This window comes from Centrocercus urophasianus, unplaced genomic scaffold (genome assembly GCF_019232065.1).
Source record: "Centrocercus urophasianus isolate 14NV4802_14NV808 unplaced genomic scaffold, USGS_Curo_1.0 seq_10, whole genome shotgun sequence".
NCBI lineage: Eukaryota > Metazoa > Chordata > Aves > Galliformes > Phasianidae > Centrocercus > Centrocercus urophasianus.
Genome location: NW_024884142.1, coordinates 66,272,407 through 66,298,803, shown reverse-complemented (window position 1 = coordinate 66,298,803; position 26,397 = coordinate 66,272,407). Strand labels below are relative to the sequence as shown.

The 26,397-nt window shown below is 37.5% G+C and overlaps 1 protein-coding gene across 2 annotated transcripts in view; it reads left to right on the top strand.

The window, feature by feature from the left end:
• LYST (lysosomal trafficking regulator) overlaps positions 1-24,690 on the top strand; it is a 78,480-nt gene extending 53,790 nt beyond the window's left edge. For both annotated transcript variants that reach the window (XM_042838086.1, XM_042838164.1), the window contains 25 exons: positions 1,356-1,547; positions 2,177-2,355; positions 3,500-3,706; positions 4,886-5,062; positions 5,545-5,621; positions 5,820-6,008; positions 6,675-6,820; positions 6,906-7,002; positions 7,750-7,811; positions 8,207-8,262; positions 9,202-9,354; positions 9,698-9,942; positions 10,641-10,707; positions 11,728-11,884; positions 12,269-12,409; positions 12,798-13,015; positions 14,310-14,540; positions 15,069-15,258; positions 16,089-16,225; positions 17,009-17,107; positions 19,284-19,423; positions 19,714-19,811; positions 20,926-21,082; positions 21,280-21,351; positions 22,618-24,690. In XM_042838086.1, coding sequence (XP_042694020.1) covers positions 1,356-1,547; positions 2,177-2,355; positions 3,500-3,706; positions 4,886-5,062; positions 5,545-5,621; positions 5,820-6,008; positions 6,675-6,820; positions 6,906-7,002; positions 7,750-7,811; positions 8,207-8,262; positions 9,202-9,354; positions 9,698-9,942; positions 10,641-10,707; positions 11,728-11,884; positions 12,269-12,409; positions 12,798-13,015; positions 14,310-14,540; positions 15,069-15,258; positions 16,089-16,225; positions 17,009-17,107; positions 19,284-19,423; positions 19,714-19,811; positions 20,926-21,082; positions 21,280-21,351; positions 22,618-22,756 — 3,626 coding nt within the window. In that variant the 3' untranslated portion in view covers positions 22,757-24,690. The remainder of the gene's footprint in view (positions 1-1,355; positions 1,548-2,176; positions 2,356-3,499; positions 3,707-4,885; positions 5,063-5,544; positions 5,622-5,819; positions 6,009-6,674; positions 6,821-6,905; positions 7,003-7,749; positions 7,812-8,206; positions 8,263-9,201; positions 9,355-9,697; positions 9,943-10,640; positions 10,708-11,727; positions 11,885-12,268; positions 12,410-12,797; positions 13,016-14,309; positions 14,541-15,068; positions 15,259-16,088; positions 16,226-17,008; positions 17,108-19,283; positions 19,424-19,713; positions 19,812-20,925; positions 21,083-21,279; positions 21,352-22,617) is intronic.
• The last annotated feature ends 1,707 nt before the right edge of the window (positions 24,691-26,397 follow it).

Sequence of the window (26,397 nt, the reverse complement as noted above, 5' to 3'; positions counted from 1 at the left end):
CATTGTTTATTAATAGTGAAATGTCTATTTTGAACTCTAATTTTGATAATAGAACAAGTGAATCTTGTTCTAAAATATATATTGATTTATTGGCTTCATTTAGCAATACATGTTTTGGGACAGAAAAGTCTATACCTATTTTGAGCTTGTTTTTGTATTACAAGGCGAGAATGGGATACTGAATTGACACTTCAGTCAATTTTTTCCTCACTTGAGTCTCTAAATCCAGGTGCTGCCTTCCTTTGAAGTGAATCCCAATTCATGAGCTGTTTAGTGAAAACACTTTTCAAATAATTTGTAGTAGTTTTATACCTAACTTCACAATAAAATACCAAAATAAAGTTAGTTCTTCTAACTTCAGTGTATCTACGATGTGGGTATTGCATTATTACACAGCTTTAAATAGGTGATTATCCTGAAGTAATACCTTGCATGGCAAATTTAATTGGGAACATGAGAGTGCTTGATTCTACCATGGCACTTTCTGTAAAATATTTGTGCAATTCAAGGGTGATACTGTCTGTGTATATAATGGCTTGTGAATTCTATAAAGCTTTTGGAATCTTCTGACTGGAAACTGTGTAAATGAAGCTGTCTTTAAGATGTGGTAGGGTGTATAATTTAAAACCTGATATATACTTCAGTTGTTTAAAGAAAATGTATATTTTTCCTTATTTACTATGGAACCTCTTTCTTGAAATGATTATCTTTCAAGGCCTTTCAGCTTAGTAAACATAGTGAAAATATTTTTGCTAGTGAATCTAGGAAGGCACTGAAGATAATATAATGATATAGGTAGAGTTAAAACTAGGACTATAACGTTTTCCTGAAAGAATCAAATGCAGTCAAGGCTTGGCAGTTCAAGATGTTTTTCCTCCAATGGATATTTTGATGACACACAACTATTTTTAACTGTATTACCATTGGTGGCAATGGATATGATATAAAATGTTTGTCTGTATGCTGTAATTCTAAGTGACTCTTCATTTGCATTGATAAGTCTATCTTCTGATAGTAAAAATAAACACATGAAGAACTCTGGCATCCTTTTAGATACAGAATAGGAATAAATGTGCCCTAAAATCTGCTCTGCACAAAAATACCTGGGTTGCTCAGTGAATCTCATCCTGACACTAACTTATTTTATGGTGCCATTTCTTCCTGTATTGATTTTCGAATATGAGATATCTTGAAAGAAGCAAGCACCCAAATGACACTTACTCCATTTAACATTAATGTATTTCAAGTGTTTGATTTCATCCTAAGATTTTTGGATCATTTGATGAGGACAGTAACTGAGTGATTAACTTGGTGTGCTTTTAGTAGGACGCTTCTAAATGTTTCTTTACTTGAAGGTTCCAGAAAATTTTCACCTGCTCTATCTGATGCTCTGCTGATGAAAATGCGTTCAGTTGCAAGTGAGGAGTTTCATATGATGATGCAACGGAGAATGAGTCAAGAAAATCCTATCCAAGCCACCGAGACTGAGTTTGTACAAAGGTTACAGAGGCTAACTGTCCTTGCTGTAAACAGACTCATTTATTTAGGTAGGATTTTCAGTTCATTTGTTTTGACAGTGCCGGATTAGTGTTCTGTGACAAATGGATACTTGATTTCAGAGAGTTTGAAAGGAAAGCAATGCTATTGATACTGGCTTACTGGAATTAATTATAATCAATCAGTCTCTCAGAAATTTGTCTCGCTGTATTATATTACTGACAGTCGAATCTGGATGAATAAATTGAATAAGCTATTCAATGATTCAATGACTACATTCAATGATGTAGTTCTACATCGGTCTGTCCAAGCTGCTTGAATTATGACCTGAAATCAAAAAGCAAAAATGCAAAAGGGAACTTTTGCATTCTCTTAAAATGCATCAGTTTGTGTGCTGCTATGGAATGCCTACACTTGTTAGCAAGACTTGACTTTAGGAGCTAGTTCCAATTCCACAGAAACAAGAGAGCATTCAAAGAATTGAGCTGCTCCATGATTAGCTGTAAATGCTGAATGAACTGGTTTGTGAGACTTGACGTAAGGAGTACATATTGACCCTTAAGATAATGTTGTGTCGTGAGTGTGGTGATAAAGGCCATGTTTGATTTGATGCCAGCTAAAGGAATGTAGGATTAGCTTGGCTGAGATGGTACTGATCAATTTGTCTTTAAATTTTAAGCATCTACTGAAGAGTGCTTTGACGTACTGGGTGTAACAGAAACGGCAAGTCGAAGCAGGCTTGCAGCATCCCAGCTGGAAGTTCCTGAAGAGGAGATCCAGCAAGAGCTGCCCAACAGAACAAATCCTTTTCTGAAAGAAATGTTCAAAATGTTAATGGAAGGAGTGAGACTGTCCCCTGTAAGTAACTAACTATGTGATTTCCACGTAAAAACATTTCATAAGGTTTACTTTTTAAGAATTTCTTATACCTAAAGATAAAAAAAAAAAAACAACAAAAAAAAAACCACATCCATAGATGTTTTTCTTGCTGTCTCTCTCAGTTCAGCTGTGGTATTATTAAAACCTGTTCAGCTTCCCAGTTATTCTTTAGTTGTGAAATACTAAATGTATCTGTTCAGATTCAGCCACAATATTTAGCAAAACTCAGTTTCTGTAATGCACACACAAAGGATGAATAGATTTGTTTTTCCCCTATTGGTCTGTTGTTGGACCCTATAAAAGGAGACTTGCTGTACATCCACGGATGATGCGTAAAAAGAAAACAAAACAAAACAAAAAGATTATCTGAGCAATTTGTCTATAATATATTTAACAGTTGATGATGTTTGAGTGTATCAGGAAGTGGAACTTTTCTTCAGTTGTTGCTGAATTTTGTTTTCTAGCATAGAGTTGTTAACCTGTCAACCTGTGCAAGGTAACTAAATTTCACTTGGGTAATTTGAAATGTTATGCTGGGAAAAATTAACTTACTGCTTTTTGTGTCTGTATTTCTCTTCAGCCATCTCTATAAAAATTAGCACAATCTGATTTTCTTTCTAGCTCTGGAAAATCTAATTTGTTAGGTCAGCTATCTTCCCGTCATGCCTTACCTGTAGTACTTCTCAAGGCCTGCACGTCTGCTTGAGCCCTAGCACTTCAATCAAATGCCTGGTTTTGAGAAAATCCATTGTGGATGAGCTGCACATCAAAACAAACCCTTCAGTATTTAAACCTCCGGTTCTAATATCTACTTCTTGAATTGTTGCACATTCCCTCAGTTGCTAAAGTCAGTTTAGCAAAGAGCTGCATTCGTGTCATTAGCCTATCAAGGGAAAATGCTCATCTTGTTAGGAAAAGGAAACCTTTGTTTCATTTTTAGTAAAACACCTTCAGACATACAATAAAACAGTATATAAAACACATTATTTTTGTAGAGAAATCCTTATTGCTTTTATACTTGGGTTATTATAACTCTAAGTTTCTTTTTGCGATGTAAGTAACTCTTGTAAAAGGAAGCCTTATCACTCTCTGAAGTCTAAAAAGAAATGTCCCTTTACCTTAGGGCACCAGCAGAACAAGCACACCCAAGCAGCAGTGGAAGAGAATCCTCTTGTCGTGTAAAGACACTTTCCGTACGCAACTTGGAAGAGTTCTTGTGCACATCTTGTCTCCAGCAAGGCCACTGCAAGAAAGAAAGCAGGCTTTGGAGATGGTCCGTGAAGTGAACCATCAAGACATTCTGTGTGACTGTCTTAGCCCAACTTTGCAAGTAAGCTGTAGGGCATTAGAGAAGTCTGTAGAGCTTGGATTCAAATTTCTGGCTTAAATTGTACAGTTAATGAGGGCAGGGTTTGTGCCTGGAATTCTTCAGTGCTGTTTTAGCCTGCGTGCGTATCTGCAGTTACTGTTACCCTGAGGATAGACAGCTTTGTAATGGACAAAGATGGGATTCATTCTGGTGATTGTGACTATGTAGCACATCTTTGTCATATAGAGCCAAAGGGTAGTACTAGTTCTAACAGGAGGAACTGGAAGATGTTTGGAGGAGACTAATGAAGGCATTATGCTTGCCCTGGACTCTAACTGCAGACTTTCTGAAACTTGTTAGAACTGAGTGCTACAATATCTTGATAAGTTGGCCATCAATTAAAGCAGTACTCTATTTTTCCTCATTTGGTCTTAATTCTCTAAGTGAAATTGTGTGTTCTATGTTTCTAAAAACTCAAATACCTGAATGACTTCATTTCTGGATTTGAAAAGGAAGAGAAAAAAACACGTTTTTGATTTTTACTCTGCTTGTGTACTGCAAGCTTGTGAGAAAGCATTCCTTAGTTGTGACCTGTCATGGAATAGAAACATTGCTGTTTGGGGTCTTCTGCAAGAATGAAGTAATATCAGTACACGATACACTAAGGAGAGAAAGCACTCACTGAATGGACCTATGACACTTAAATATTTCTGATCACGCGTGCGGTAGCAGAAGAGCTGATATGCTAGAGGGACTTCTCTGGAAATGTCATGTGGAGAGCATTTACTGCCTGTGTCTGCTTAACTTCCTTATTTGTCTGTTCTAGTTTGTTAATCAAGCAAGGTAAAATTAGGAACTTCTGAGACATGCTTGTTGAAGTATAACCAATTTAACTAGAGGATCAGAGTATTCGCACAAGAAAGCTGTCTTTTCCGTAAGCCATTTAAAAAAGCCACAAGTTGCTGGGAGAAGGTCAAAAATGAAGAGGATTACATTCAGCATGTTCTTTCTAGTGCTTTAAGTTTGCCTTTGGACATCAAAGCAGCCATTTTCTTTAATCATGGAAAAAGTAGAAGTCCTGGCTGACTGAGAAAGGGAAAATAAGATTAGAGGAAGCAAAAAGTTCAGCGCTGTATGTGTTTTAGAATCGAGAATGACCATGTCTCTTTTCTTCCTGCCTTCCTCCTTCTTGTCTTTTAGCATGGACCTAAATTAGTACTATATCTATATGAGCTAACGTGCAACCACATTGATGATCTGACCAAAGAAGAACAAACGGCAGCGGGAGACTTTGTGAATACGTTAAAATGTTGTGGCTATAAATGTATTCCTCTGAGCCCAAGACCAAAACCAGATGTAATAAAAGCTTTGAAAGAGGTTTGTGAACAAACAACCTTCTGAAGTAAGGCAGATTTACTTAAGACAACTGTTTATTATATGGGAATTGAGCTCTAATGAAGAGAGTTTGGTTTGCTTTGAGCATGGCTTATGTTTTTTTTTTTTTTATTAATTGGGATTCTCTTTGAGTTCTGAATAATTCTTATGCATGCTCAACACTTCGCAGCAATCTCATGTGTTACTGCTCCCTGGTTAAGTATATTACTTAAAGCAAAAATATGAGCTTGCAGTAAGCTTCTAGTATCAAATGGTCTGGAGAAAATGAATTTTTCTGGCTCTTTGCAAAAAAATAAGATTACTTCTAAACGTATTATAGTGACAATAATTGAAATGATGATGTGGTTTTAAATGCTGGCAAGGTGTCAGCGTTTTCTGACAGTCTTCCTTTTAAACTGGAATATCCTTTAGCTTCTGCTTAATTGTTTCTGAGATGGGAGAAATAACATAAAATTTCTGCTCAGGATCAGAAGAAGTATGAGGTGGAAGAAGGTGTGAACAAAGCTGCCTGGGAGAAAACAATGGCAAATAATCGACAAAAGTAAGTGCTTTCTTAAAAGAATGTGAAAACTCCCTTGGAATGCTGCATGCTTAGCACGTTCCATCGCAGTTACCTGTGTCATTATTATAAACGTGTGGGACTTTTGAACTCAACAACACTGACTGCATTTTGTAGGAGTTTTTCCTTCCGTTTTCAATGTGATTTGACATGTTAAAGCATGATTCTTTTTTTCCTCAGCCTCTTTCAACGCCTGGATACAAAATCTAAAGATATTTCCAAAATAGCTGGAGACATCACACAGGCTGTATCTCTCTCACAAGGAATGGAAAGAAAGAAAGTTATCCAGCACATCAGGGGGATGTATAAGGCAGAGCTGAGTGCCAGCAGACATTGGCAGGAGCTTGTTCAGCAGCTCACGCATGATCGGTAGGTGGAGAGGGGGGAGACTCTTTGCCTGATGTGCACTTCATTCTACTTAGATGACTGAAATGTAGATTACATAAAATTAGAATGACTACTATGTTAATCATTTGATGGTTAAAGACCTGTGAAATACTTCTGATTTATTCTCTTAATTTTTTAGAGTGGGTAAGCCAAGTAGTATTTCTGTCACTGAGATAGTTTTATTTTTTGTCAGATAACATTTTGCTGTGCTTAGTCAAATGAAGAACTTTGTGGAGATTTAACATCTTGCATTATGGTGATGGAATAACAAAGTACTTTTTGTTAATATCATTCATACTGACATCCAGATACTGTGCTTGCTAATGTGCTAATCTGATGTTGAGCTTTGACATGAAACTAAACAATGATACTTTTGCCAGTGTTGAACTAATATGTTTGCAATAGCTGAGTTTTCAAAACACTCAGACACGTTGCTGACTTTATCAGAATTAGTAACTTAAAGAGCAGTCTTACAGTACTTGTTCATAAACAGCGAGTCAGTGGGGGTAGCTCATGAGAATAAACAACATAATTGCTTCTTTAATTATTTTGCAGAAAAAGCTGCCCAGTGCTGTGTAACTACTGCATCTCTACCTTTGAAACAGAACCTGAGTGAATAACACTACAACCTACTTTGATTTTTTTCAGAGCACTCTGGTATGACCCAGTCTATTACCCAACTTCTTGGCAACTGGATCCAACAGAGGGCCCAAACAGAGAGAGGAGGCGCTTGCAAAGGTGCTACCTAACTATTCCAAATAAATACCTTCTTCCAGACAGGCAGAAGCAGGAAGGTAATTATAATATATTGCAACAATGGATCTCAATAACAGTGAATGCTTGTGCTTTATTGCTCTTTGTTTTTTTTTTTTTTAATAGGCATAATAAAACCTCCCTTATCTTACCTATTTGAAGATAAAACACATTCTTCTCACTCTTCAACAGTAAAGGATAAAGCTGCAAGTGAACATATAAGGTAACATTTTAAGATCTGCCTTCCTTTTCCACCTTCTCTCATGCCAACAAAGCTTGTCCTCACTGTTAGTGTGAACATTAAGAAACTGAGTGAAGTAAGAGACAGAGTCAGAACATAGTGAGTTTTCTTGCTATACTTGCCAAGTAGAAGAGATACCAACATGTCTGTTTTCTGATTCTTAAAATAGTTTGTCTCCACGGGTTCAAAAGTCTGTAAAAGGAAATACCACATGATGTGGTGTGGGTATGGGTCTTCTGTGGGACAGCCTGATGGGGTTTTTTTTTTTTTTTTGTTACTTCTCTATCCAGTGCAGGTAGTACAACTAGATCTGTAGGTCTTTCCATCAGTAAACTGGTCTTTCATCTTCCCTGTTTTAGGATTGCATTATAAAGCACTATTTAGCTAGTAAGCATTAAGTTGGTTGGATGATCTTTTAGGTCTTTTCCAACCTTGCTGATTCTATGATTCTATGATTCTAAGTTAATTTACCACATGTTACAGGCACTAATTCTGTCTAAAATACTGAAAAGAACATACGATGCAATAAATTAAATACATTTGTATGTAAGTCCAGAACATCAGTGTTCTAATTTCTTTATCTCCTTGGAATTAGAACTTTATAGTCGTGGTGTTGAGAGCTCTGTTTTTTGCTGTACCTTTTTAACTGTTTTTTACAGTTTTAACTGTACCTTAGAACAGTTTGTTACTTCTGGCATGTACTTACAACTAACTTTTGAATGATTTCAGAGTTAATCGAAGATGTATCAGTGTAGCACCTTCTAGAGAGACTGCTGGTGAGCTGCTGCTAGGTAAATTCCATTTTCAGTTCTCATAAATATTGTTTTGTCTAAGATTTTGAAGTATATGTAAAGTTAGCTGTTTATTCTGAAGAAAATCCTTGTTATGAATATGTTAGGAAGAGCAGTATATAATTGAATGGTTTCTTGACTTCTCATGGATAAATGCATGCTATAGATCGATGTTATATTCAAGCATTTGCTTGAATATTGTTTGGATTGTAGTTATTTTTAAAGTTGCAGAATGCTTTCCAAAGGCTATGGAATATTGAATTCTGTTTATCAACTACTGCTTCTCCAGATACTATTCTTAGTTCTCTTAACACCTCAACACTGAATGTTTATGTTAAAATGAAGTTGCGGTGTACAAAGAGTAGTATCATTTTGGCAACTGGTTCTCCCTGCAGGAAAATGTGGCATGTATTTTGTTGAGGACAACGCATCAGACACAATTGAAAATTCTGTAAGTATTAGATCACGTTGTCCAGTCTTTATTTTTCAAAGCTGCATTGTAAATTGCTTTTGTCTGCTGTTACTGACATTACCTGGAGTGCTAGAGTTAGATCTGCAGGCAAGGTGAATGAAAGTATTTTGTTTGGGTTCCTATTGCAGCCTGCTGGGGGATCAGAAATCCATCTTCCTTAAGGCTGGGAAGGGAATGAGAAGAGGGTGGTGTTGGGAGTCTTTGGTTCCTTCTGTCTGTTACTCTGAGTTAATTAGCAGAGCTGCATAGAGTTTGTGCTGGCCTGCACCTGAAAAATAACTTGCTGGAAGCTGGAACACTAGGAAGTACAGAGATTCATAAATGTATAAATTGTGCTGTGCTTTACAGCACCTCTGCTACTTGAATTTTTCATTATGTAGCATGTTCTAAATAACCTTCCTTATCCTCTTCAAGGAAAGGCTTTTATGCAGGAAATTGGAACTGACTTAATCCTTCTGATGAAAATAATCAAGCTGTGAGTTGTGCTGCCAAAAGTCCTGATATACTGTCACGAAGCTCCACTGTGCACATGTCACACAGCCCTGTTTAAGACGTTATCAGCTATTTTGCTATTTTATCCTTGGCAGAATCGGCAGAATTAGGTTATATGGCCAAACTTTGCTTTTTCTTGTTATCCAGTATTTCAGTTTAAGTGCCAGTGAAAGCTTTCTTGTGCTGGAGTGTTGGATGTGGTACCGAAGGGGCTGAGGAGTACGCATGATGTTCTGCCTTCTGCCCTGGGGAGAGAGGAATGTGGGAAATTTCTATGAATAAAGTCACAGTGTCTTAAAGCATCACAGTACAATCGTCTGTTTCACTTAAGATGTGCTGTATGGTTATAAACTGTTTCAACTAAAATAGTTTCCTGTTTGGAAAACCTGATACATAGAGTAACTTTTTCAATCACATGTTCCTTAGAGTTTCCACGGAGAAACTGAACCAGCTTCATTTTCTTGGACCTATGAGGAAATCAAGGAAGTCCATAAGCGTTGGTGGCAGCTAAGAGACAATGCTGTGGAAATATTTCTGACAAATGGCAGAACTTTACTCTTGGCTTTTGATAATACAAAGGTGATGTGGCACTAATGTGTAACATATCAAAGTACTTTGCCGTATCTTTGTAACGTGCAGGAATGTGTTAGTTTTTAAAATGAGCTGTTGCATGGACTAGTAATAAATTCTGCTTCATATCTGCAAAAAAGCCTTTGCTCAGCTGGGCTTCTAGACAGTCTGACAAAATCATGGTGTAAAATGCATCTCTGATGTACTAAGATATGAAAGAATCTTAGTCGTACTGGTTGTCCATCCATTACAACATAGCTCTGGAAATTTGTGAGTGAGACTAAGTTACTAAGTCTTTTTATTTTGAAGATTTTTTAAACTATATGAATAAATCTCTGGTATTTTCTTGTAGGTCCGTAATGATGTGTACCACAACATCTTAACTAACAATTTGCCTAACCTTTTGGAGTATGGAAATATCACTGCTTTGACCCACCTGTGGTGCACGGGACAGATTACTAACTTTGAATACCTGACTCATTTAAACAAACATGCGGGCCGTTCCTTCAATGATCTCATGCAGTATCCAGTATTTCCCTTTATTCTTTCTGACTACATAAATGAGACACTGGACCTAAATGACCCTTCGGTATATAGGTAATATGAGATGTTTGGAACTGGTTATTTCCAAATACTTCAACTAACTGGTACAGCTATTTAATTTCACTTTACTAAACTGCGCACGTACATGAGCACAGCTGTTCAGAAATAAGGCCCATAATAACTTGAGTTTTTTACATTAGGTAGCTGTTTCACCTAAGATATTTAAACGAAATATCTGATGATGTGGGTGTATAGCTTGTTAGGGACCACACTTAGCTGCTGTCATAATGTGATACTGATAGTCTGTTTTTTAAATTAATCCTATGTTTAAGTTTGTGAGTGAAGATTTCCATGCCATTTGCTGTTTTGAAAAATAAATGCCATGAAAAAATGTGGCCAGTTACAAAATCATATTGCCTTAACTAAGTAAATTCATGTGAGTTGTCCCACCATAAGTTTCTGCTCAGCTGATTTTAACGCTGCACAAAATATTCACTTTAAAATGATGCTTTTGATTTGACAGAGGCACTTTGAGTGCACTTACTTGCCTGTTAGCGTGCCTATGGGTCTGATTTTGCCTTTAGTATTATCTGAAAGTGGCCATTGTATTTCCTGAATTCTTCTGTAAAAAGCTGTTAAGTTTTGCTCATCCTTCTTGTGACATTAAAGGCCTTATTCTTAATGCATTATTAAATGGTATGAATCAAGATCTTTATAAAAATGACAAGATATTGGTACTACTTCTGTTACAGAAATCTGGTCAAACCAATAGCTGTGCAGTCTAAAGAAAAAGAGGATCGGTATGTGGATACTTACAAGGTAATTCAGATAACTTTGTTCTTTGCTGTTCTGTTTGAAAGTCTCCATATAATAACTTAATTTTTTTTAATATGTATCAAGGGTGGAGGAGTGGAGGATGATGGTGATGGGGCACAAATCCAGTGTTTTGTTGATGAAATTCTCATTTCCAGTATGTTATTTTCTTAGAGTTGTTTTATGACATTTGGAATCTGAGATTGTTCCTGTCACTGAAATCATAAATCAATTTAATCTTTCCATGTGATACTGCAGGTTGAGTCAGTATGCTCTTACATCTGAACATATCTTCAGGGATCTTTAAATATATAATGTACGCTGTTCTACTGATGTGATTTCAATGGAACTTGTGACTAATTTTTTGGGTAACTGAAAAGTTGCTTTCCCTCCAGTATTCTGTCTTAACGTGCACTGCTGTAACTGTTGTGCTCTTGGTTTTTTGCTCTTCAGAGAATTTTTAAAGGCTTTAGAAAATAACATTGAAGCTGGAAAGCATTTGCTGCTGGACCTTCTGACTTACCTGTACTGTCATTTTCTAAATGTGTAATTCCTAAAAGTCTTAGGCAAACACTTATTTTTGTTACTGGAATGCAGGGAATAGGATTGTCCTTTACCTTTCTAGTACTAGCGTGGCATTTTCGTGGCTTCTATAAAGCACCAAACTGCCTGATTTGTTTGGTATGAGTTAACAGTCCAGTTAAATGCCTGAAAATATAATTTAGAATGTTCTTCTCTTTTGAGAGGTGACTACTATTTTGAATGGACATTCAGAACAATTGGTAGGATGCTGCTTGAATGGTAGGTGATCAAAAATGACTGGTTACTTCAGAAAAGTGTATATTGTACCAGGTACTGAGGGTGGAATTCTTCAATAAAAAAAGTGATAGTCTTGGACATATCTGAAGTTTCTGAGAAACTGAAGTATTGAAACACTCTGTAGGAGATCTCAGCAATTGCCTTTATTATCAAGCACAAGTTGTTGAATATCTAAGTTTGTGATATGTTTTCCTCCAACTTGCCTAGTATTTGGAAGAAGAGTATCGTAAAGGAGCACGGGAGGACGATCCGATGCCGCCTGTACAACCGTACCACTATGGATCTCATTATTCTAACAGTGGAACTGTGCTTCATTTCCTAGTTCGGCTGCCACCTTTCACTAAAATGTTTTTAGCCTATCAAGGTAGGATTACCTTTAACTTTTACTTAGGACAAAACCCAGACATGAAAGCTAACAACCCAGGAAAACTGCATGTTATCAATTCCAAATACCTGAGTTTAGTAAAAATTAAATCTGGTGTACTTATGCAATAAATAGACCCATTCTGAAATTATCAAGGCAAGTGTCAAAATTGTACATCTTGTTTATACCTTGGTAGATGTTTAGAATAAAAAGCTGAGCTGTATTTAATTTCTAGTCCATATTTAGCACACTAAAATTGGGATAGAATTCAAAATGTTCTCAGCTAACTGGAGAGCAGTTGACTTTTGAAGCTGCTGATGTGCAACTGATTTTTGTCAGAAATGCAACAAATTCTGTTCTGTTTTTTTTTTTTTTTTCTTACAGATCAAAGTTTTGACATTCCAGACAGAACTTTTCACTCTACCAACACAACTTGGCGTCTCTCTTCGTATGAATCAATGACTGATGTAAAGGAGCTCATCCCAGAGTTTTTCTACCTTCCAGACTTTCTAGTTAATAGAGAAGGTATACTAAGAGGATACCAAAATTAGATACTTCAAACAGCCATGGGGTTGGGACTAGTTTAAAATTGAGAACATTTATATCTCACATTTGAACGTGCTGTGCGATAGATGTATAAAATAAGCAAGTAAATAAATCTGCCATGAATATACAGGATATGCTACAGAAGCTGCGTAAGACTTAAGGAATAGTTCTTAAATTCTGTCCTAGATGCAAAGGAGCATTTCCCATTTATCTGATTCTCCATTTATGCATGTGAAGGGATTTGCTAAAGGCACTGCTTTGGTGATGGGCAATAACAGTGTTTAATTTCTAGTTTTATAAAACCTTATTAAGATTTTTATGAAGTCTCTAAGCTAAGGTGTTGGAACACTTACTCCTGTGCTTCTAGGTTTTGATTTTGGAGTACGTCAAAATGGTGACAGAGTTAACCATGTCAATCTTCCACCTTGGGCTCGTAATGATCCTCGTCTGTTCATCTTGATTCACCGTCAAGCTTTGGAGTCCGACCACGTTTCCCAGACAATCTGTCACTGGATAGACTTAGTGTTTGGCTATAAACAGAAGGGCAAGGCCTCTGTTCAGGCTATTAATGTCTTTCATCCCGCAGTAAGTATTTTTGTCAAGCTTCATGCTTGTTCATTGTACTTAGACTGAACCTTCCCCATGAAGTTACTGACTTGTTTGGAAAATGTCCAGCACGTAAGAAGCTCCTTTGCTTATGAGGTGTTGAAGAATAAGAAAAGGCTTTAAGAATTTTGGTGCAGAACTGATAAGACCCCATCATCTGATGTGTATGAATCTGTTCATCTTTTTTTGTCTAAAGTAAGTGTAGGCAGTGATCAGTTATGGAGCTTGCGCTTCCTGGTTAGTTGTTTGCGATGGCATACGAACTTGGTGTTTGTATCTGCTGCTTTGTCGTTCAGAAGAAGCCTTTAATTTAGGTGAACTCTACTGCACGTTTTAATAAGATGAAAATAGCTTGGTTTGTTCGTGGTCAGTATTTATATTCTTCTATGTGTATGTATCTTGTTTCTAGTAAGCATTTTCTTTTAAATTTCTTTGAATTTAATTTTGGATAAGTCAAATAAGTTTTAATTGATGTAAAAGCTTCCAGTGTGTCATTACTGACTTATTGTAACATTAAAATCAGTGAATTTCTTTAAATTTTTTGAAGCTTCTATCCTTGCTGTTGCAAGGCTTGCTCAGCTAGCAGCCCTTCTTTTAAATTTCAGATGGATGTGCTTCCACTGTTTAGCATGTGTTCTCTAGTTGTCAGAGGAGCTAATAGCAGTCATTTTCAGTAGCAGTGGCTTTTTTCTTTTCAAGCAGCCATCCAAATGCCTTCCTTACCTTTCCTTTTTTGAGCTTAAGTATTGATTTAGTTACTACCTTCAACTTAACTACTACCTGCAACAAACTATGTGTGAATACATTCATTTTTCTTCAAAGTGAAGGCATTGTCAGTGTGACTGATGAGAAGAGTGTGGCACACACGTAGAGACATGGTCAATTTTAAGGAAGAAAAGTCAAAGAAAACTCACTTTCCTGAAATACGGAGCTTCCTACTCCCCATTTTTTGATGTTGTTTATCATCAGCAACCCTTCCATTTTCAGACAGATCAGTAAAGGTCTATTAAGAAAACCTTTGACTGAAATTAATAATGGAATACATGCAGGATCAACTTGGATCTCAAGGCTTTAGTTACTTCAATAAGAAGTGATGAAAACAATATTCTCAGTGATTCCTTTCTCAGTACAACCTTTGTGGGATAGCTTCTGTCCTAGCCAAAGAGCTGATGGGTACAACTCTAGAATTTGTATGTGTATGTTTAGAAATCTTTTCCCATGACAAATTGGATAAGGTCATTCTTGCCTCTCCCCACTTTTTCTTCCTCTGCAGACTTATTTTGGGATGGATGTTTCTGCTGTTGAGGATCCTGTTCAGAGAAGAGCTCTTGAAACAATGATAAAAACATATGGGCAAACACCTCGCCAACTGTTCCATACAGCACATGTTAGCAGGCCTGGATCCAGGCTCATCATGGAAGGAGAACTTCCTGCTGCCATGGGATTATTAGTGCAGTTTGCTTTCAGAGAGACCAGAGAGCACACCAAAGAAGTAATATATCCAGTACGTCATTTTGACTGTGAAATGGCTCAATTAACTTTCATAGTCTGATAGTTAATGTACCTCTGATATTTACAGTTGAATAATGAAGGTTTGTCAGTCCTTTTAAGGAAAGGTACAGGCATTGCATCCACTTCTACATGTAAACCTAGAGCAGGCGAATGCATGCTGCACTTCTGTCTCTTACTTCCTCATTGTCTGTAGGACAGGTCGACTGTCTTCACTTCAGACATTTGCCTTCTCTAGAGTCCTGTGAGAAACTGAATCCTTGTGTTTAAAGAAATTGGAATATTTTACTGCACTATTTGAACTGTCAGCTTATCGTCTCAACTCTTAAAGCTAATAGTTCAGCTGATGATACTGCAGTGCTTCATACCTGTCTTTCTGTTACTTCTGGAATACTTCAGTAGTCCTTACTACGTGTTTAGTTATGGGAATGGGATATGAATGATTCTTCTTCCTCCCTCACAAAGTAAGAATTTTCAGAAAAGTTTCTACCACCTTTTAATCTGCACCTTATTTGTGTTTTAGAGTCCATTGCCATGGATAAAAGGCTTGAAGTGGGGAGAATATGTAGGTTCTCCAAGTGCCCCAGATCCTGTTGTCTGTTTTAGCCAACCACATGGGGAAAGGTTTGGCTCTCTGCAGGCTTTGCCAACTAAAGCTATATGTGGTTTGTCCCGCAAGTTTTGCCTTTTGATGATATATAGCAAGGAGCAAGGTATGAGTTTGTGATTATTCTCTATATGCACAACCCATGCAAAACAGAGCCAAGAAACTTTTAAATCTAATGCTACTACTATTATCCAGTAAACTTTCTACGTTTAATCTCTTGCCAAAGACTGATTTTTAAATCCAAGGACAGATTCCATGACTGATACCTTTTCTGATGGTTACATTTGGCTTGTGATTTTCAAAAGTATAGGTGTCCAGTAATTTGGTTTTTCATTAAAGCCTTATGCTGCAATCACTTGAACTTCAGAACTTGCTGGCAGGTCCAAAAGGAACAAAGGGGAGGAGGATATGTGGTGCTGGGAGGGATAATTAAAGAGTGTTTCAGCACCATGGGAAAATGTAGAAATGAAGGATCTGCTCTCAGGCAAACTTGGAAGGATTCTTATTGATAATGTGCAAACAGGTTCTCATACGACCCCCCTTCTCCCACTATGAAACGTGTTAGTGAAAGTTTTATAAAGGAATGATCCATTGAAGGCTTCACGTTTAGTCATTTAAAATAGACATATACAGTTCTGAGCAATCATTTCTCTGGCTCAGAAGCACTGGCACATCTTCCCTTTCTGTCTGTTCCCACTAGATGTAATGCTACTTTGAAAAGCTTTGTCCAGGTTGCAAACTGTTCTTGGGAACACTAAATATTTACATCATCTCTGAAAATTGTTTTAAAAAGCATCTTGTTTTGAAATGTTGCTTTCCATTTTTCTATTTTATATAATTGGTAATAAAGCATGGGTCTCAAGTTTTTATTGACTATCAAAGTGATCAACCCTTTGGTTTTGTATCTGACGCAGAATCTTCTGTACCTTCCTTCAGGTGTGAGAAGTATGCACAGCACTGATATTCAGTGGTCAGCTATCCTAAGCTGGGGGTACGCCGATAACATTTTACGACTAAAAAGCAAGCAGAGTGAGCCTCCAGTAAATTTTATACAGAGTTCTCAGTTCCATCAGGTAAAAATCCTGGTCTTTTGGTCTTTAATCTAATATTGCTTGTTTAATCATGTGGTGGCTTGATGTGGCAGTAATTGCACTTGACTTCATTTTTTGCAAAGCCTATAGTGAATAACAAATCTTATTCTGAGAGAATGAGTATTTAAGCATAACCTTATGCAGTTGTCCAATGTTTTAATTCAAACCTGCTAGATTCTCCTTTGGCTCTAGCCCTCAGTATTCCTAGCCTAGGAGCCAGTGTATTCCTGTGCTAGACAAAGTTCCCTTTTAAATGCATTTGACTTCTGTAGATTTCCCTCCTATGGATTGTTGGTGTGAATTTATAGAAGTGAAGTCCTGGACCAAGAAAAATGAAAACTGAAAGAATTAGCTCATGTTAGAAATGTGACTTCACTGTAGTTTGATTTCTCTGGAAAGATGATGTCTTAACTGTGTTAACAAACTCTTCATAATCTCTATTACAGTTCAGTGGTGTTTGAGATTTTACTGAAATGATTCTGACTGATGTGGCTGTAGTCCTGAAAGTCAGAAGTTCGCTGCTCTTTTGCTGTGAACTCTGAGCTACACAGAATTTCCCTCTTTATTTTGTTACTGAAGTAATGATACATGTGATCTACCATAGGATCCGTCTTTAACTTGATAAGTATTTTACATGGCTTTTCTTAGGAGAAGCAGGCGATAAAAATCAATGTGACCATATCCTGTGGTATGCTGACAATAGCAGTTAGTAGCTACTGTCTCAATATTATATTCTCATTGTTTTTTTCCCTTTGTCTTTCCAAGGTAACAAGTTGTGCTTGGGTCCCAGACAGCTGTCAGCTTTTCACAGGTAGCAAATCTGGTGTTATCACAGCATACATGAACAGATTCACTAGCAGTACGGTAAGTTCTGTTGCGCAGAACTGATATTTAAGGATCACCTTTGACATTGTTAAATAGATTTATCTCAGCATATTTGTGCTTTTCTTATGCTTTTTTGTTCATGTATTGCTGCTAGCTGTTTAGTTGGCCCTCATCATCTGGATGATAATTGATTTGCACAGATCTCTGAATTGAGGTCGTCTGGCATGGTAAAGCTTGCTAAATTAGAGAGTAATTTTTTGCTGTATAGAAGATAAAGCTTTTGAAAGCCTTAAAAGAAACCGGAATGTTTTTTCCCCAAAGCAGAAAACATTTAAATGCAGGAGAGAGTGGCAATGAATTCTCAAATGCTGTGTTTACTAACTACTCAGACTCTTCACTTTGTCATATTCCCAAAGGGGGGAAAGCAGTGTGGAAAGAAGTGAGAAATGTAATTAATGCACTTACTGTATTAGTGGCAGGTGCTGGGGAGATGCTAGCAGAAATCTTCTTGATGCTATGTAACAATAAGCATGGTATGAAAACATGAAAACTCATCTGTTCAGGTGACTTTTGGAGCTCGTCTCATTTTCTTCAGCCGTAACTTCTGCTTTTCATAGTTTCAGCAAAGAGTTTATAACTTCCTTTGATGAGTCATTTTAGATATGGCTGTGTGATTACCCTTAATAAACTTATCTGTCCAATTAGTTTGATACAGGTATTGGCAAGCACTAGTAATATTGTGCCACTGCTTTTGAATCATTACATTAGTCTGGGCTAGCAGGAGCTTTGGTAAGATCTGCTATGTCTACCCAGTTTCCTGCCACTTTCAACAGTGGCAAACAGCAGATGCTCAGACTGGGAAAAACATAAACACACTGTGATTCCTGCCTTGGCTTTCTTTCAGTTTTGGTGATCTGCATCTCAGTCTTCCTGAGTTCAGCAGCTTTGAGTTTGAAAGTTGGAGGAGGTCTTGAAGCCTTGCAAGCTTAAATCAGTTGGGTCTCAAGTCAGACAGTGTTCCTGCTCACCAGAATTAGTGAGCTCACAAATAACTGAGACTTGAGTTCCAGTTTAATATAGTAGGCTTATGATTCTTGAGTTCTCTGCATTACCTAGGAACAAGTGTTTTTGTTTTTGCTGCACAGATGTTATCTTTGAGACCATCTTTGAATTCCCCAGCACTGACAGTTTTACATGCCCCAGGCAGATGGACCTTGCTGCCAATTTTATAGCTTCTGTTGTTGAGTCAGTTGCTCAAGCCAGGGCTGCAGGGAATGCAAATATGCTTCCTAGCATCTGTTCTGGATGCATCTTGTCAGCTGTTCAGTGATGAACACTATATAAAATGCACTACCTGAAACATGACTATTTTGCCCTGATTGATGCATAAGCATAAAATGGGAATCGTGTCATTAATTGTCCTTCATGCTGTCGGTATGAGAACCCAAAGAGCCATGTTGTCAGAATTCTAAAATAGCTCCATGTTGTATTTTAGGTATCTTCTTTTTCCTAGCCTTTCAAAGGTGGTCAAAAAAATGAAGTACTGCTTTAAACTACCTTGACAGTAAGGCATACAAACGTTGAAAATGTGTTAACTCTTCAAGCATTACAGATTATACTCTTTCAGCAAGAGAAATTTAAATTCTCTGCAGATGAAGTATATGCATGTTTTGTCTGTTACTACTTGGAAGGCTTCTCTAGACGTGCTATGCACGCCCTTTACCCTTCTACACGCATGCAGACGATGCACTCTAAGCCAGTTTTCAAGAAGCCTGAGTTGTTTCAGATGTCATAACTTGAAGTGTTACCAGTGTTCAACTTACTGTTGTAATTTGTATTTTGTTCAGTGATGTTAACTACTGAGCTTGGTTATCTGTCTGCATTTCTAAATATTTCCTCTAGATACTCCAATAGTGAGGCTGCCGTTTCTCTATCTTGTGAAAATAGTGCTGTCTTGCAGAAAGTAGCTAATTTCAAGTGCTTAGTTGACAGTATAATAGTTTCTCTTCAATTCATTGCATTGCCAAAATGTTTGTTTAGAATAAAGCGCTGGAAATAGTTGAATGTTAATGATTAGTCTGGCATACTGCATTGTAAAACATTAGTCATAATAAAGCAATAACAATGTTAATCTAAGAAAAATCTTATTCTTTGCCTTATCTCTTTCAGAAAAGAGACATTAAAATTTTAATGATTTCATGTTGCTGTTTTTCAGCCTTCAGAGATAGAAATGGAATCACAAGTCCATCTGTATGGTCACACAGCAGAGATAACGAGCTTGTTTGTATGCAAGCCATACAGTATAATGATAAGCGTCAGCAAAGATGGCACCTGCATTATATGGGATTTGAACAGGTATCTGTATTACATCTAGCTTTGCCCACCATTTTTTTTCAGTACTTGTTTTCAACTTCCTGGTGTCTTTGCATTGTAAAGCTAACTCAATTTATTCTGTGTATGTCTAATGTGAAGTGAAACTCTTACTGCGTAGGAATTCTGGAGTTAATATAAAAATACCACCATTAAGGAAAGTGTTGGTTGAGATCAATGTGTCTTTAAAAAAAAAAAAAAAAAAGATTCTTTAAATAACCTTTTCTATGTTTTAGTCTGACATTAGGCTTGTTTGTTCTCTTACTATCTTCTAGGCTGTGCTATGTCCAGAGTCTGGCTGGACACAAAAGTCCCGTGACTGCAGTTTCAGCTAGCGAAACAACTGGTGATATTGCAACAGTCTGTGATTCAGGTATATCTGTCAGCCAAAGCTGCAAGTCAGAAAACCAGATAAATCACTAGATTTGTTATTGTATGGGCTAATAATCTGAGGATGCTTTTGGTCAAAGAGCACTTCTAAAAAATATGTTAATATTTGAATTTGTTGAGAAACTATGGGGTAGGTGTTGGAACAAAGAGGAGTAACAACTGTAGTAAAGAAGAATGTAGATATTTGCATTGGCTCCTACAGAGGGAAATAATTCTGTTCCAGCCTCACCCCCCCACCTTCCACCCAATCTTATTTTAAAGCAGGCTTTTAGTACAGCCATCTTTTCTGTATGGAGCTGTTTCTGGGCTAAGGCATTAAGATCTATTTGAGTAGTGGACTTTGGAGTGGAATTCAGGGTCCTCAGTGACTCAAACAACCTGTATGCTGCAGCACTGTATCTTAAGCAGGGTGAATTCAGACCTCACACATTTTGCTGTGTGTATTTTATATGTTAACTTGACTTGGAGACTGGGTAATAGGCTCTATCTAAATGATAGTTTTCTTCCATGGATCCAAGGATTTCAAACTGAAGTGAAGACTTTGCTCTTCTGACTTCATGCAACTGAAGTCAGCTGTATAAATAAGCCAACTTCTACTGGAAAAGGTTGTATTCTTGTGTTGGTAGGGGACAACATGAGTTTCAGTTGCCCTAAAGACAAAGCAGTAGTAGTTGGTTATTAGAACTTTAATAAATGCAAATGATGCCAGATAACCAGGCAAGCTGCTTGTGATTTGTAATTCAGGTATCTTACTTAAATGCAGTCCAGGGTGTGAGAATGAGCTGTTTGAAGAAAATTTTGATTTCTTTTAGTTCTTCTGTCTTAGTACTTGACAACTGGTCATTAAATGATAGGGTATTGTAGTTATCACGTTCCATGAAGATAAAGCAATGTCTTCTGAATCACTTTGCTGTGGCTTGGTGGTTTGCATGAGAAAAAAGCAGGGAAGTAATTGTTTTCTGCAGCATGAATCACTCTGGGCCATTTAAAACCTTTTATCTTTCAAGAAATTCTTGAAGCTTTAAAGGTTCTGCTACATAGACATAGCTGTGATGTGGATTTGCTTTTTAATACTGCCATGCTCTGTTTTGTTACAGTTGGAGGGGGGAGTGATTTGAGGCTTTGGACCGTTAACGGTGATCTCGTGGGACACGTACACTGCAGGGAAAGTATTTGCTCTGTTGCTTTCTCTAACCAGCCTGAAGGAGTATCTGTCAATGTGATTGCAGGAGGGCTTGAAAATGGAGTTGTAAGGTAAGCATTTCAAACTTTCTGTGACTTAAATGTGTTAAAACTTAAGCTCACAGATGAACCTATATAACTGATGGCATTTAAAGAAGGTGGACAAACTGCCGTCCCTTTTCCAATCTTAGTAGCTGCTAAAATAGGTTGTGTTTATCACTGAAATATTTGTAAAGACTAATGTAAAGAAAAATTAATCTGTCTTTCAGACTGTGGAGTACATGGGACTTGAAGCCAGTACGAGAAATAACATTTTCTAAGTCGGCCAAACCTATTGTAAGGTAAAGATTTGAAGTATGTAATAAATGGGTTTTTCTTTGAAAATAAAACCAAGAATAGCTATGAGTATTGAACATGGATTTGAAATGAAAAGAGGTGAACACCTATGTTTGAAAAGAGCCATGCAATCCCTCTAATTATTCATGAGAGCAAAGTGGGCACAAGTGTACCATATTTGCAATGACAGTAATAACTGGGTTCTGCTGCTAGCAGAAGGAAATTGGCAGGGTTCCCTTGAGAACTGAACAATAGCTACCCTTCTTATTAAGTTGAATATTTTTCCACAGAATCTGTTTAAAAATCAGGAGATAATAACTTCAGCAGCCTCAAATAGAAGAGTTTTTTTTTTTCTCTCTCAAATAATTGAAAGGACTGCATTTTCCCTGACCTTTTTTTTTTTTTAATATATATACTGGAAGGAAATGGGAGAGAGCCTCGGAAGCATGGAAGCTGCCATTTTAGAGTGCTTATGTAATTTTGCCTATTAGAGTCCCCTTGATTAATGAAAAACAGAATTACTGTGCCAAAGTGCTTTCAGAGCACAGCTGAAGGATAGAGCGATATCCTCAGGAGTGCTGTACCCTGCACAGGAGTCTTGTGGAGTTGTGCCAATGTTAGCGTGGTACAGATTACTCTGAAGAATGTTGTTGTGACCATTGCTGAAATATCATTTACAATTCAAACCGCTAATCACTATTTCCTAAAAATGAAAATCATCTGATAGGCACTGGGATGGCAGTAATTCCAAGGAAGCATATTTCACAAAATCTTGTTGATTTAAAAAATATATATATATATATTAGCGAAAAGGTTTTCTGCTTAAAAGTGACAGAAAATGGATGCTGGCCTTCATGTTCTCTAACTGTGGCATGATGGAAGGATTTTCAGTAGTAACAGCTCAGGAAATGCTCAGTGCTGTGCTGTGAGATCTGACAGATTTGCTTATCATCAAGTAAGTTCAGAGGGCCTTGTTCTGTGCTGAAAAGCCTCCTTTCAGAGGTAACAGGTGAGGGCAGACTACTCTTTCTTCATTGCTGCAAATAAATACAGAACTGCACGGCATGTTGAAGAGCTGGACAGAGCTGCAGCTGAGCCTGTTTGGTTACAAAGCTGAGTAGCCAGGTGTTTACACACTGCACGTTGATGCACTCACTGGATTGCTCCTAACCCAGAACTGATTTTTGTCAGCTACACTCATGTGGCTTTTTAATGTCTTCTAGCATTTTAAATAGCCAAATCTGATACCACAATATTTTCTTGTTTTTCAGCCTTACCTTTTCCTGTGATGGTCATCACTTGTTCACAGCAAATAGTGATGGAAATGTAATAGCTTGGTGTCGCAAGGACCAGCAGCGTTTGAAGTTGCCCATGTTCTACTCATTCCTTAGCAGCTATGCAGCTGGGTGATGACTACTTCTGCTGCTTATTCAAGTCTCCGTGCACTTTAAATCCACAATAAATTATAGAATCTCTTCATTAACTGGATTTTGAAATAGTTTGAATGTGTCTAGAATGACTGTGTAGGTGAAAAACAGAAGGCAGTCTAGGACAGTTATAAATTGTATGCGCATGCACAAACCTGAAGTGTATGGAGTCACCAGGAAGCTCTGGTTGCATACTCCAGTACCAGCAAAGTGGCGTATAAATGCTCTAACCTACAAGTCAAAATGCTGCAATACAAAGCATCATAGTATTTTTTTAAATCACTTCTTGGAAGCAACTATTTCAAAGATTGAATCAGTAGTGTTTGTCCGTCCTGCGTTGTAAAATGTCAGCAGTATGAAGCTCTGTAAATATTTATGAAAATGTCAGTATATGTATATCTGATCAGTCAAGGATGGTGGTGTTAGCTCTGGGGTAAGTGACCCAAAATTTAAAAAAAAATCCAAGATGATTCAAAATTGCTTTTTTTGAGAAGCAAAGAACTTAGTAGGTGCTTTTTGCACCATTTAATGGTATTATAATACTAAAAAATTAGATCCATCTTCATTTGCAACTTCTGCTGTCTTCTCCGTTCGGATGGTGTGAAAGTCTTTGGACAAAAACAAGGATGGGCAGACACCTCATAGCTTCACAAAGCAATAGTTAAATCGTGTTTTGGTTTTGTGTTCCACGTAGTGTTAACTCAGTTTGTAATACCTAGCTGTTGTGGTCCTGTGGCAGACTACACACACATCATACACACAGCCTGCCATCCCGAGCTCTAAAAACGGTACTAAAGAATGCACTGATGTGCTCGTATTCTCAGTGTCATTGAACTTCAGTGCACTGTAAAATGTTTGAATCCAAATGTTTAAATCAATGTTTATAGGCACTGAGCAATTCAGAACAGTTTATGTAGGTACACTGTGCAAATATGCTATTTATTCCTAGGTGCTACTTTTGAGAGGGGAGAAAAAAAATAAGGTGCCGTTGTTAATAGCTTACATCTGAGTTCTTAGGCCAGATAGAAAAACTAACGCTGAAGCTGATGGATTTCAAGACCCGACTGACACTGAGTGAGTGCCTGCTAGTCATGCAAATGGTACAAGAATGCGACACAACTCTGCAGTTACATTTTTCTTCTTCATACCTTAGCTTTTTCATCATTGACATATTCCACTGCTGCCATATAGACAAATTGCTCTATCTTAGTTTTAAGGCTCGTTTGCCTTCCGAGTACTGTGTTATGAAATCATAATAAGATGTGCATACAGGAAAACTGTACACTTCAGACAATTCCAAATGGTCCTTACAGAAATTTTTGCGACTTTCTGATTTTGGGGGTTTTCAAACTGGAAAAACTGAAGTCTTCTCAGTCCATGACACAGGTCGATTTACCTTTTTTAGTTCAATTAAGCAAGCAGCTGTATGAACTGAATTTTAAACTGCATATATTGTAGCAACATTGTATGGGGTGGCTGTAGTCATGTTTTTCACTGTCTAAATGTTAATGTGAGGTCCAAATACAGACTGAAAAGCTTCTTGGCTCATGTTGAAGTGATGCGCTTTACTTAAGCGACAAAATACAAACGAGATGGTTTGGGGATGCTTTTGTCCTCCTTCAATTGGGATGTTGCTCACAAAGGCTTATTTTTATAAGGTAGAATTCCACTTGTTACAAATCAATATGCAAAATTGCTGGCCTTGTAAAAAGTGCAATATTATATATTTTTATGTATAAGTCAAAGATTTTTTTGAACTGAGGAATATTTATTCAGCTTAATGTTCTGGAACTATTGAAATACCATTGCAATAGTATATGTGCATGATGTACTGAAACCTCCTGTAAATTTCACGTTCCACACTGTCTTTGTATACACTGTCACACTGTTGGGTAATAAACAGACCTTTGTATCAAATGGAGATGGCTAGAACCATGTTTTTGGCTTAATTTTACCTCTTTTTGAGAGATTATCTGCTCACTTCTCTCTAGTTCCTGTTCTGCTTGTTCTCAGGTTTTTAACGTTTTAAGGTTCTTGAAGGAGGAAAGTTCTGTTTGTGGGCTACATCATGTTGCTGTGAAACTGCACGAGGTGGGGTATAAGTTTGGAAGTGAGGTTTTGTGGTGAACCTCTGTCACTGATTGCACTGATGCGTGTAATGAGAAAGGGAAGGCCATGTACTAGTTAGTTGTATTTTCATTTGTAGTGGTGAAAGGGAACCTAGATATTGTCCCAAACATTTGTCCCAAACCCACTATAAGAAATAGAAGGAATGAAAGAAGTCCTGTAGAAAACAGGCTGCTCCAAAAGTAGTGCATCCTATTTTATTATTTTGGTCTGAGGCTGATGTTGTGGGTATGGCACAGTGGAGGTTGAACCTTCCCACCAATATTCTGTCACTTGTTTCTCTGTGACAGACAGCAGCAGAGGGGCAATCTGACAAAATGATGTCTCACATACAGGAGAGTATGAAGCAAAGGTGTGGCATGTAATTTCTCCATGTGGTATTAATGGCACCCACTGCACTTGTTGAATGTCAATGGAGACCAAAGTGTGGATGTTAGTACAGGGAGGCAGTGGGTGGTGTGTTTCATCAGTGGGGGCAGTGACTTGTGTGGTAAACCACATTCTGGATGGCCACACCACAAAATGAAGCACTCCTGTTTGTTGCTGGTGAAAATGCATAGCTATCAGTGGTAACTATTTTGAAAAAGTGTTTTGCAGGTGAGAATTTGCTCTATTAAATAGTGTTACTTTGCTCTTTGTCTTTTCTGTGGAAATAAATAGGAAGCATTATTTTTGGAGCAACCTACAAGCATATATGAAGTAAATCAAACAGTATAAAATATCCTGCAGGGGAAAGAGAGGGATTCTGTAAGTAAATAAAATGGTAATTTAAAGAAAATGGAAAAACTTTTAACTTGAAGCCTGAAATACAAGGTTAAGGATCTTCTTTGCACTGAAACCCTGAAACCCTATCTATTTCTGAAGAAAGACCCAATGAAGTGCCTGTCCCTGAATACTGAGCAAGAGTCTGTGGAAGTCTGCAGAGAGCAGAGTAGGGGGGTAAGAAACCACATGGTTTCAACTTGCAAATTTAGTTCACCTTCATGTGGCAATTGTAGGGTTAATCCATAAAACTACAGACAACCCGACCTCTGCTGCCAAGAAATGCCCAGATAATGTAAGCTAATTCTCCCTAAAAGCTCATAATGGAGTCCCAAAAGTACTAGTTTTCTTTACGCTTTTTGTGTTGGCGTTTTCTTTTTCTCACATATGAAAACAAGTTGCAACATCCCGTTACTCTACCACAATTACACAAGACTATTTTAAAGCTGTTGCTTGCCTTAAAAAAAAAAATCTTGTAAAATCCACTATGTGTTTTTGAGCTTCTAGATGTACTGAGAGCATCTTCTTTGACACTGTAGTGAGATAAAACTGCTGACAAACGCGCTCTGTGCTAATGAGATGTGGCAGTTACTTACCGGGTGCTAGCTCTGGGTGGGATCAGAAAGCCACTGGCTTTACACCTGCGTTCCACAACGGGCTGTGCTGTGTATTTCACAACTCGGGTGGGTCGCTACTGAAAGAGGATCAAGAAGTGTGGCTGCTTGGTCTGACTGC